At 35.8% G+C, this 12,202-nt stretch overlaps 2 protein-coding genes across 2 annotated transcripts; both read left to right on the top strand.

The window, feature by feature from the left end:
* The first annotated feature begins 618 nt into the window (after window positions 1-618).
* On the top strand, window positions 619-5,971 carry LOC112509604 (peptidyl-tRNA hydrolase, mitochondrial-like). Its single transcript, XM_025114651.1, has 8 exons — window positions 619-1,023; window positions 2,119-2,203; window positions 3,165-3,232; window positions 3,326-3,376; window positions 3,458-3,531; window positions 4,666-4,724; window positions 4,807-4,883; window positions 5,561-5,971. The coding sequence occupies exons 1-8, from the start codon at window positions 682-684 to the stop codon at window positions 5,672-5,674; spliced, it is 870 nt and encodes a 289-aa protein (XP_024970419.1). The 5' UTR covers window positions 619-681; the 3' UTR covers window positions 5,675-5,971.
* A 1,604-nt stretch (window positions 5,972-7,575) lies between these two features.
* LOC112509919 (protein disulfide-isomerase LQY1, chloroplastic) lies at window positions 7,576-10,532 on the top strand. The gene is made up of 5 exons (XM_025115128.1): window positions 7,576-7,822; window positions 7,952-8,035; window positions 8,861-8,912; window positions 9,438-9,594; window positions 10,344-10,532. Exons 1-5 carry the CDS (start codon window positions 7,577-7,579, stop codon window positions 10,363-10,365), a joined length of 561 nt encoding a protein of 186 aa, XP_024970896.1. The 5' UTR covers window position 7,576; the 3' UTR covers window positions 10,366-10,532.
* The last annotated feature ends 1,670 nt before the right edge of the window (window positions 10,533-12,202 follow it).

Below are 12,202 nucleotides of genomic sequence, written 5' to 3'. Positions count from 1 at the left end.
AAACGGAGATCGATTTTTCTGTCTGTATAGATTGACATAAGTTTTTCATGTATTCTCGTTAAATTTTTTTTATTAAAATTACAAAACTATCCGATCTTTCATTCTAAAAGATATATTTTTTAATGATATATTAGTAAAAATAACATCTTACCCGGTTAGTGCTTACTGGTAAAAAAAAATATCCGAGTAATTGAGGACTGTGGCTCTTACCCGGTTAGTGCTTATCGGTTAAATTTTTGCATATGATAATTTTTAATAGATTAAAATCTTACCCGATAAAATAAATGAGAATATTGAAAATATTTACCAAATAAATGTTTAGATAAACACTCCTTGCTCTATTTTTATTTTAAGATGCATTTATAACATACTCCAAACAAAAATATAACCAAAATCATCAAAATCTCAATTTAGGGATTGTTTATAAAAATAATTTATTGATTTATTCCAGTGTGACATTGATAATAAATATTTTTAAGTGTTTGGATAAACAATTTATATCGATATCGAACCGATAATAAAGAGTTTTTAAGAAAGTTACACAATTCGGACTTTTAATAAATTGATAAGTAAAGCGCGAGCGGTTTCAAATAAGCAATCCAATAAGGCGTATGGGCAGCACCTTCCACCTAGCTTCGCGGCCCCAATCTCAGTAGCAGCAAAGCAAGTGCTGCGACCACCATGAATATTTTGACTGGAATACTATCGTCGTCTCCACCGTCTACCCTTCTCCATTTCAATCGATTTTTCATTTCGTCCTTTTCTTCATCTTATGAAACCCAAATTCAATCTTCTTGGAGAAGGAGGTTCTGGAGGAGCATCTCGATGTATTCATCATCATCATCTTCCTCTTCATCCCTTTATACTTGTGCGTCCTCTTCTAGAATCGATCCTATTGTATCGCCGTCGGTTGTCGGAGAACCAGAAACGATTACGGAAAATAACAAGCCACCGAAGCAATATCCGTGGCTGATTGTAGGTCTTGGAAACCCTGGGAAATTGTACAACCGCACAAGGCACAATGTTCGTACTCTCTCTCTCTATTTGTTTACTCAGTTCAAAGCTAACCATATGGATGACACATATTTGGTTTTGTTATTTCATTGCATTATTATCCTGGTTTTCTGTTGATTCATTGTGGAAGTGATATGAAGTTTGTTTGCAGCAAGGAATTGAGGCAGATTTGGGCAAAACAATGATAATGTGGGAATTGGAATAGGATAGTAAATAGTTTGGTAAATTTTGGATGACATCATGTTACTTTTAGATGTTGGAGTGTTCTGTATTGAAATTGAAGAGCAAGAATAGCTAAAAGATCATTGGGTTTTTAGATTTTATCAGTCACTTGTTTGAACAAAAGAATCTATAAGTTAAACCATAATCGCCTCAGTTACATCATATTTGCCCAAATTTAATCAAGTAACCTTAATCATCAATGACCCTTCTTCTTGCTGTTCATGTTAATAATTTGATCAACATTTGATGAATTGAGATGTATATGAAGAGTGTGTTTTTTTCTGTTTTTAGCAAAAAAAAAGAGGGAAAGAAGAACCGTTGCCCGTTGGCATGGCCCCGTGCATGCCAACATGGTATTTTGCTAATAAACATATAAATGGGTTGCAACGATTTAAGAGGATAGGAAGTTTAGGAGATGTATTGCACCAATTTATGGGGAAATCAAGCCGGGTTCGAGTCCTGCCATCTACACATGCACTTGTGGCCACTGGGCACGGGAGATTCCTCGGGGCTGTCACAATCGCGACTTGTCATGGCATTAGTCCCAGGCGATGCCTGAGGTCACCCATTTCCAAAATTTAATAGGAAGTTGTGTTGCTAATATGAGTAATTGTTCATTCATGTTATATCTGAAAACTGAGTAGTGAATAGTGATTATTAGATGCCATCTTTTATGGTATGATTCTATATCCATATTGATCTTAATTCTTATCCAATATTGTTTACATGGTCTGAGCACCAGTGCTATCTTTTATGGATAAAATGCACTGGAGCTATGGTTTGCAGGACTTATAAATGGTATAAATGGTTGTACAATATGATTGCAGCTGTTATAGGATGCTTTTTTTCTCTGTGAATCATTGCGATGTTGGACATTTGCAGGTGGGTTTTGAGATGGTAGATGCAATAGCAGAAGCCGAGGGTATCTCCATGAGCAGTGTTTCCTTCAAAGCTTTCTTTGGGAAAGGTTATTATTGTTCTCAACTTACATATACTCTATAACAAAAATATGCATTCAGTGATGGGCGGGCTCAAAGTTGTTTGTGAAATAATAGACCTGTTGCAATTTCAGAACTAAATAACTTCATGTGACATCAACAATGATGGATTGGAGTCTTATACTGCACTTAGTTGAAGAAACAAAATAGACGATAAACGATTAAACCCAAACCAGAAATCTCTAAGGCTTTGTTGCCTAAGAGAAAATCTAAGACATTCATGGCAAGCAGATTGTTCCAGACAATACGAAATGAAAAAAAATTACTCTTGAAAATTTATTCATGTGTTGGTGATCATTTTGGGTTAATTGTTATTTAAGAGTAATGGATGCTTACAAACCCAACTGAAAATAAGGGTATTATGCACACACACATATATAGGGGACTAATCAATTGAGAACCCTCAAAAAGGTTGCTTTCATGTGTTGTGAAACAATGCATGTGAAAATACAGCGTTGTTTTTCAATGTGATTATTTTTAATGTCTATTTTTTATTCCACATGGTGAAACAAGACTGTACATTTGCATGCATTGTTTCACCTTGTGAAACAACACATGATCTATGGTTTTCACGATTCTCCTCCTTTTTGTGGTTCTCATTTGATTATACCCCTATATATATTCCAAAATTTGGTCGTGCATCTATGATATTGATGCAATTTGAGGAGGACTAACCTAGTCATTAGCACAGGATATATATTGGCCTTTATTGTTTGAAATTATGACATCATGCTCGTCTGGGTATCACCAAATATATATGTTTGACAACCATATCATTTTGTAATAGTTATGCAGTCAGTTTGGTCTTTGATATCCCTCTATTGCCTTTTCTACTTCTCGTATCTGACAATCGATGATAATCCTCATCTCAACTGATTTCCATTCTTAGCTACCAAATGATGATATATTTGCATATTCATTTCACTTTAGGGTGTATTGGAAATACTCCACTGATGCTTGCTAAGCCACAAACTTTCATGAATGTTAGCGGTGAGTCTGTAAGTAAGCTCATCTAATGGTACATCTGTTACTGTTTTTCTTTCCATTTCCTTCTTATACAGTTTATTGACTTCTTGATTTCTTTTTAAAAGGTTGGAGCAATTGTTTCTTTCTATAAGATTCCACCGAAGCAAGTACTTGTGGTAAAGTGTCTAATCTGTTTTTGGTTTTTTGTATCTCCTTTCTAAATACTTTGGACTCATGGTAAAGTGTGTAACTTGCAGATTTATGATGACTTAGATCTGCCTTTTGGAAAGTTGCGGTTATTGCCAAAAGGTGGACACGGAGGACACAACGGGTAACAACCATGCGCCACTATTACTTGCTTTTATAGATGTGTTGAACTATATTTAACATCTTGAAATCGATCATGTGATTTGGTCTTTGAAGTTTTTGAAGTCAAATCGTCTGATTGTCTCATAGGTATCCCCAGCTGGTTCTGAATAAGGGTATCTAAACCTTGTGGTTAATGAATCCAGTATATTTCACACAGAGGTAGGGTATGAGGAGGGGACTTTACCATATAACTGATATAGTTCCAAACACAAGAATGCCTAGAAACCTGTAGAAGGTCATTTAGGGCTTGTTTGTTAGCAGCTTAATGAGCTTAATGGGACTCGCAGCTTATTCAGTCAGCTATATATTACTGTTTGGTAGTGTCTTAGGGGCTGTTTGGTTGGTTTTCCGATAAGTCCTATATGGATTAAAAGCTTTTTGTGTGGATTAATCTGTCTGTATAGAGTGAGGAAGGTTTTTCATAGATGGAAGTACCGTGTTTTTTAATTGGGAGGGGAAGGTTTGGAAAAAACTTGGCTGTCTGCATAAAGCTCCCCCAAGAACCTTACCAAATAAGCCACTTTCTATATCATTAAGTCACTACCATACAATCATGTATAGCTGACTGAATAAGCTGTGAGTCTTATTAAGCTCATTAAGCAGCTAACAAACAGGCCCTTAGTGATATAGAAAGTGTCTTATTCAGTAAGCTTCTAGGGGTTGCTTTATGCAGAAAGCCAAGTTTTTTTTCTATATCCCCCCCCCCCTCCCAATTAAAAAACACGCTCCTACCCTTTATAAAAAACACCTCCCAAGCAAAAGCTTTTCCAATCTATATAGACAGATTAACCCACAATGATAATTTTATCCATAAAGGACTTACCGGAAAAACTAACCAAACAGTCGCTTAGCTAAATAACCCTTATCATATCAAGTACCTCCCTGGCTCGTTTTCAGGGCCTAAATTTTATCTGTTCTTTACTCTGTCTAGCGGTCTACTGCTTTCATCACAAACATCATGACATAATGCATATGTTATGATTCTATCCACAGTTCATTCTCGACCTGCAGCAACTCCAGAATGGTTTCCTAGTTATTTTTTCTTGATTTAGCATATGGCCTATAATGATGCTTGACTATACCTTTGTTCTTATAGGATGAAGAGTGTGATCAATCACCTGAAAGGAAGCCGTGACTTCCCCCGTCTACGTATAGGTTGGTCGACCACCTTTTTTTATTGTTTTTACTAAACATTTCTACGATTATTATGTAGTACTGAGTTGGCCAATGTCTATAGGCATCGGGAGGCCTCCAGGCAAGATGGAAGCTGCTACCTACGTTCTTCGGCGATTTAACAAACAAGAAAGCGAGGAGGTATTTAACTTAACGCTCGCCTATAGCAAACAAATGAGTGAGTAGAGGCGGAACTAGAAAAATTTCCAAGCGGGGGCACAAAATAATTGAAGTAATATAAAATAAAACAAAATTTAATTATAGAAAAAGTACTCCCTCTGTTCTATAATAAGTGTTACATTACTATTTTAATTTGTCCCTTTTCAAAAGTAAATGTTTGTTTTCCCATTTTACCCTTAATTACGAGGTGGAGAAAGTTATATCAATATTTAAGGGTAAAATTGTCCGTTTGTTAATTAAAAAGTGCAATAATTACATATTCCTAAAAACCATGTGTCATTTTTATTGTGGACATTTATTTTGGGACAGAGGGAGTACAATTTGATAAAAGAAAATGACATACAACTGGTTTCTTGCAACACCGTTCATTATTTTTATCTTCTTTGCGTTGTCGTTACCAAAAAATTTAAAAAGTGCCAAAGGAATTTGAACTTGTAACCTGTAATACCACATATGATGGAACTAGCGGTAGGTCACAACCACTTTCTAAGCGAGCATACATCAAAGCGGATGCATCTTCAAAACACCTAAAAGAATTCTATTATGCCGGGACAACAGAGAGAGGCTCGAGCACCCCTAGGCTATTACTGTATCCTCTCCCGACTGAATGACTGATCATATTCCCGTGTGTTTTGCAGCTGGATTTCACATTCCAAAATGGGGTCGAAGCGCTTCGAATTCTTTTGCTCCAAGGTTTTGATAAGAGTGCGACATTCGTGAATAGTCCGAAACCTTTGAAGCATCTTCAATGAAGAATTTGTTTAAAAGCCAGACGAATGGAGGTATAACTGTAGAACATCGATTACGTCGTGAAACCCTTTTTCCACACGAAGCCACAATGAAGGTATATAAGATATAAGTATCGGCTAACTCTGTGCTGGCAACCAACCATTTTATAAATTGTTTTCGACATATAATATAGCAATACGTACGAACTAGCTATTTTAAAAAGCCATTGTTAGGTAATTTAATCACGGTTTCATCGATCTATTCTATGGTTAAGATCGGTTTAAAATTTTTGTAATAGAAATGATTGGGTTTTATGTTCATTTACAGTAATGTTTTTTTTTTTATAATTCGGTTATCATATTGTAAAAACCAATCCGTGTTGACTTCGAGGGCTGGGCTCCTTGCAGCAATCCATAAACCCGACTGTGGGTTTTTGGGTCAGCTTATGTGCATCGACTAATCCTTGGGACGACCAGGCCTAAAGTCGTCGTTGGTGAATCTTAATGGCCACAAGAGCTTTCGCAGGGCCTGGATTTGAACTGAGTCACTCAGCCAAGGGATTTAGCCGAGGGTTGTTGGATACAAATCATTTTGCACGAACAAACTTTTTCTTTGACGTGATTGGTGTGACCGACATCCAAGGTTAACGTCAACTAGGTTCGAATCTAGGTGCTTAACACTTCAAGATTCAAGTGCCCCAATTATAACCGGTTTGATCCGAGTCTTTTGGATAAATATTCCTTTAAAAATCTGCTTCGCGTAAAAACGTAGAAATAAACTTGAGGGTCATTTTGCAACACTAAGGGGTTGTTTATTTACCTCTTAATAGTTTCATTAAGAGGTCACCTCTGAATTGTTAAGAGATAATCTTGTTTGGCAAAAAAAAGTATGTCTCTTAATGGTTTAAAACCCTCTGAATGATTTTGTATCATGAATCTCTCTTAACCATTAAGAGCCCTAATTTCATTGTACACAATTACCAAACAATTATATATCATTTTGCATTATATCATGAGAGCTTCTTAATTATTCTGACCACTTGATCATTCTGCACCTAATCATTCAGCAATTACCAAACAGCCCCTAACGTTTAAAATTGTTATTAGTCAAACTAATCTTCTTCTTTTTATTTGATTAACTTGGATATCCAACCCGTTATGCAAGCCGACTAATCCCAGGACAACCACCTGCTTTGCGGGTAGCCTGGAGTTACCGCATTTGAACATTTGTGGCCACAAAGAGATTTTTATTTCTCTTCGGATTTGAACCTGGGACTTTCGGACACTTTTGATCTTTGGAGTCAAGCTCAGACCAATCATACACCACCCTTGTAGTTAGAGTGACGACAGTATTTCTAAGTGTGAGTGAAATTGAGTTGTAAAATTGTTTTTCGTTGTAAGCTGAAGGACAAAAGAAAGCACGATCATCTTTTCATTTATCATGAATTATGAACGTGATTTATTTTACAATATTTGTAATATCCATGATGAATATTCCAAAAATGTCCAAAACACATGACATGTTCTACTTTGTTTCATAGTTGACAACAAAACTTAAAATTGAAACTATGGGTTGTTTGTTCACCTCTTAATAGTTTCACTAAGAGGCGGTCTCTGAATTGCTAAGAAGTGAATCTTGTTTAGTAAAAAAAAAGTTTTTCTTAATGATTTTATAACCCTCTGAATGATTTTGTATTATAAGTGTCTCTTAATCATTTAGCATCCTAATTTTATTATAAATAATTACCAAATAATTATATTTTATTTCACAGACTCTTAATCATTTTACATCAAACCATTCGATAATTAATAAAATAATATATAAATTATAATAATTACAATTTTAATTGAACAAATGATAAAATTAAGAAAAGAAAGGAAAAACAGAAAGTAAAGGTATCTGGTTGAAAAGTGGCCTGACCCCACATGATCCAAACTCCCTCCATTGTTGATGGCGGACAACAGATTCTGCTTGATTTTTCAGATACAGAGACCTCCCACAACTCACCAAAAATGTCATCTCTTCGCTCTCCATTCCTATCTCCTCCTTCTTCTCCACTAAACCTTTCTTCATCTTCTCAGTTTCACTCGCTTTCCTTCAGATGCTCAAGAAATCAACGATCCCCTGCTTCCTATCCTCACCTCATCAAAGCCGAGCTCGATCCGAATACGGTATGTTTTTTTCAATTCGTTTCATGCTTCTTGCTTACTTCAATGTCGTCAAGTAAATAGTAGTTGTTTTATTTAGAATTTTGTTTTGTTTTGATTCGATTACTTTTGAATTGTGGTTGTTTGCGGTAGGTGGTCGCAGTAGCGGTGGGGTTGGTGAGCGTTGCGGTGGGAGTTGGTGTACCAATTTTCTACGAATCGCAGATTGACAACGCGGTACGTCGATTAATCCTTTCTTCTTCATTTTCGTTTCATATTCGTTTCATTTGTCAATTGGATTAACCTCCATAATACTGATAGTTTGTTTTTGATCTATGAGAATGAGGCTCGATTTGTGTTTCTTCTGTTTAATTAGTCCAAATGTATATTATTTAATTCGATTACTCGGTATATGGATGGATGATGAAACATACGTAGCCCAAATCAAACAGTAATCTACTATAATGTACATATTCAAAATATGGTATTAGTAGATATTGAATGTGATACTGATATTGAATACTATTGATGCCTTTTACCGATATAAATGGGACAAGTGTTAGATTGGGTAAAAGTGTAGTTTGGGACCTTTGGGTAACCACAGACTAAGGGGCGTTTACCAAAAATTTATTGGGTAAGTTCTTATCAGGTGTCACTTACATTACCGGGTGAGCATGGCCAAGACTGAGAATCTTACCCGATAAGAGCCATAACAAGGATCAATAATCTTATCCGGTAAATGAGGGAGAGACTCTTACCTGGTTAGCACTTACTAGGTAAAGATGCTTACCAACAATATATTTTGATGGACGAGAATGTTACAGATAAGTGAGTATGGTGACTTTTACTAGTAAGCGTTTAGTAAATGGTCCCTAAGAGAGCCTTTCCTTGCTTACTGAGTCAACAGAGAGTAAACAACCTCACCTCTTCACGGTCCCAGGTAAGTGTCTCTTACCCAGTAGGAGGCGGTAAGAGACGGTCAGCATTAGCAAACAACCCCCAATGTGAATTGTATATTGGATTATGGGATAGATTGTCTTAACAAAAATGTATGTGCTGCAGGCAAAACGAGATAACACACAGCCGTGCTTCCCCTGCAGTGGAACCGGGGCACGTAAGTTCCTCTCTTTCCTCTTTCACGCTTTTTCTTATTAATATCGCTTGGTATCAACTGGATTATGTCAAAATTTTAGTACACAACATATAACTGCAGATAGCATGTACTCCTGTCGTCTCAAAATAAATGTACATTGTGATTAAGGCACACAGTTTTTGAAATGTGTAATTATTACACTCCTTAATTAACTAAATGACAATTTTACTCTTAATAGCAGAGGGAGTAATGAATTTCTCCATCTCATAATTTATAGATGTGAAGCAAGATTGCTTGCATTTAGTTCTCAATTTCTCATCACATTATGGAACTGATATTTCCATCACACTTAACATATCAAGCATAGAAACTCATAGACCATGTCTACTTTGGTTCTCAAGAGATCTTTTCGAGAGTAAACTAGTGGGGTTCCACATATTTATGAAAGCGGTCCACTTTTAATGGTATGCAATATCTAAGTCCACATCATCGAATCTCATGCCTGTTATTCTAATTTGAATAGATGTCAAAATTCTCTTGTTCCAGAGTCGTGCAGATTTTGCACCGGAAGTGGTAATGTAACGGTTGAGCTTGGAGGCGGCGAAAAAGAAGTGTCGAGATGCATAAACTGCGATGGTGCTGGTTCATTGACTTGCACCACATGTCAAGGCAGTGGAATTCAACCTCGATACCTTGACCGCAGGTATTGCTCCGCTGCGATCTTTTTTGTCTGAATGATGCAAATGAATATTTTCTAGTTATTCGTGGGTGTCTGGTCAACTTATACGTACCTCGACTAATCCAATGAGCCCTAAAGTTAAAAACCGGCAAACCCTCAGGTGGCTCTGAGGGGACTTGGATGATCTCTTGGGAGCAAACCCAATGTCTTACGAGTTACTCACGGTTACGATGCAAATGAATATTTTTCCAAAGAAACTATCTTCTTTAATCCCAAATATCAACTAAAAACAATATCTTAATATATATATATATATATATATATTGGATGTTAGTTAAATTATAATCTGTGGGAATTGGATTGGATCAGTTTGGTCTTATTGGATCCTAAATTGTCATCCAATAACCAAACGATCCAATTTGGATGTTGAAATCTTGGATCCAATCCAATTGCAATTAGATATTCAATTATGGTCTATCAATTCTAGTTGGATCAGTTATTTATAATTGAATCAGATGACTTTGTGCACAGAGGCGGATCCAACCCTTAAGGACCAGGGGGAAAGGCCCCCACCAAAAACGTTTGTTGACTGGCTTAAATTTTCTATTTTCACCCTCGTCTAACATGGTTTCCCCCAGTCTCATATGGCCATATGTTTGCCTCCTCCAAGTCCCATTCAACATGCCCCACCCTATTAAGTTCCTGGATCCGCCACTGTGTTTGCCCATCTGTATTAAATCATAACTGATGAAATTTGTGATTTGCATTGGCAGAGAATTCAAGGATGATGACTAGAGAGATGTTTTTGAGGTAATTAACCTCATTTACTGTAAAAGATGAATGAACATCTTTCTTTCTTCCATTTTCATATAATATATATTTTCTTTTGTAAATTTCCTGAATTATTTAATTGTTGTTGAGCCATTTTCCCCTTTATAAGAGCTACAAATTGTTGATATTAAGCATCTCTATTTGAGTTATATGCATGATGAGCTTATTCATCTCGTAAAGTTAAATGGCTTAGCCCATGGTTTGCCAAGTTTGAATAACTGAGGTGTCGGCTTCGATCATTCAGTCTTCATCAAATCCGAAATTTCATGTCCTCGGTCTGTCCACCAATCACGTGAAAACACGTTATTGTTCTATTAAAAGAGAGAGTAAATAAGAATTAATTAAAAAAAATAAGGATGTGTCTACATGGAACGAAGTCATGAACTACCCGTTAGGGGTGTGCAGAAAATCAACCGATTCAATTGAAACCAACTAATCCAATTAGAACCGACTGACAATAATTGGATCGGATATTGAAAATTTCAACATCCAATTTGGATAGGTCGGTTCTCGGATGTATGTCCAGAATCGACCGAACCGATCAACATTCAATTAATCATCTGATGACCATCCAGTTGTCCATCCAATCATATTCAACTATCATCCAATTAATTTATTTTTAAATTGATTAAACCGGAATTTGTTTTATGTGAGGCTTTGAATTTTTAACTTATCTTGTGTTGGTTTTAACACATATTAAAAGTGATTAATCAATTTATTTCATTGTTGGAAAATTGATTTAAATTAACACACTTGATGAATTTAATCCCAACGGATTATCCATTGGATATCCAATAAAAGTATCCAATGGACGGAACCGAACCGATCCAATATGAGATTTCAATGTAAGGTTCTTATTAGCAAAAACTGAATTGACTTGTGGAAACCTCATTGTCGAGAGTTCTTACAATAACCTTATTCTTTTTAGTTTATTGTACAAGAACCTTGGTTCTTACATTGAAGTTTGTGAGAAATGATCTTTTCCCGGTTTTTAATTCATTTTATTGACTTTATAATTATATTGATATTGAAAAACACAATAGGACCCACAAAAAGGAGATTCTTGTAATAACTATCATTGTGAATTTTTAATATAGTTTCTTTTTTTATTAACCTGGATATCCAACCCGCTATGCGAGCTGACTAATCTCATGGCGACCACCTGCTTTGCACATAGTCTGGAGTCACCGCATTTGAACCTCCGTGGCCACAAGGGGATTTTTATTTCTCCTTAGATTTGAACATGGGACCTCCTGGTACTTTTGACCTTTGGAGCTAAGTTCAAACCAATCAGACACCACCCTTGTGGTTAAACGTGCAAAAATTAATTTATTGAGTTAGAGATATGGCAGCAAAACGTGTAAAAAGAGGTTCTTATAGGAACTTCCATTGCAGATGTTCTAATAGTTTTTAAAGAATCTACACCTTTTAAAAAAAAAAACATTTTTACAAGGATGCTCTAAGAGCACCCCGTTTACACTTTTGTTGTCACATCACTTCCAACTCATCAAATTAAAAACACTTGTAAAAGTCCATAACGGTAGTTCTTATAAGAACCTCCTTTTTTTTGGGTCACATGTATTTTTCAACATCAATAATTATTACATATATATAACATTAATAATTATAAAGTCAATAAAATATAAAAAAAACTAGGAAAATATCCCTTATCAGAATATTCATGGTAAGAACCAAAGTTCTTGAATTCTTGTACAATAATCTAAAAATGATAAGGCTTTTATAAGAACTCTCCGTAAGAGGGTATTCCTACAAGTCACTTCACTTTTTTACTTGTAAAAAC

The sequence above is a fragment of the Cynara cardunculus genome (genome assembly GCF_001531365.2).
Source record: "Cynara cardunculus var. scolymus isolate 2C chromosome LG 3, CcrdV1, whole genome shotgun sequence".
Taxonomy (NCBI): Eukaryota; Viridiplantae; Streptophyta; class Magnoliopsida; order Asterales; family Asteraceae; genus Cynara; species Cynara cardunculus.
The sequence above is the reverse complement of the archived record's forward strand: the minus strand, read 5'-3'. Positions and strand labels throughout refer to the sequence as shown.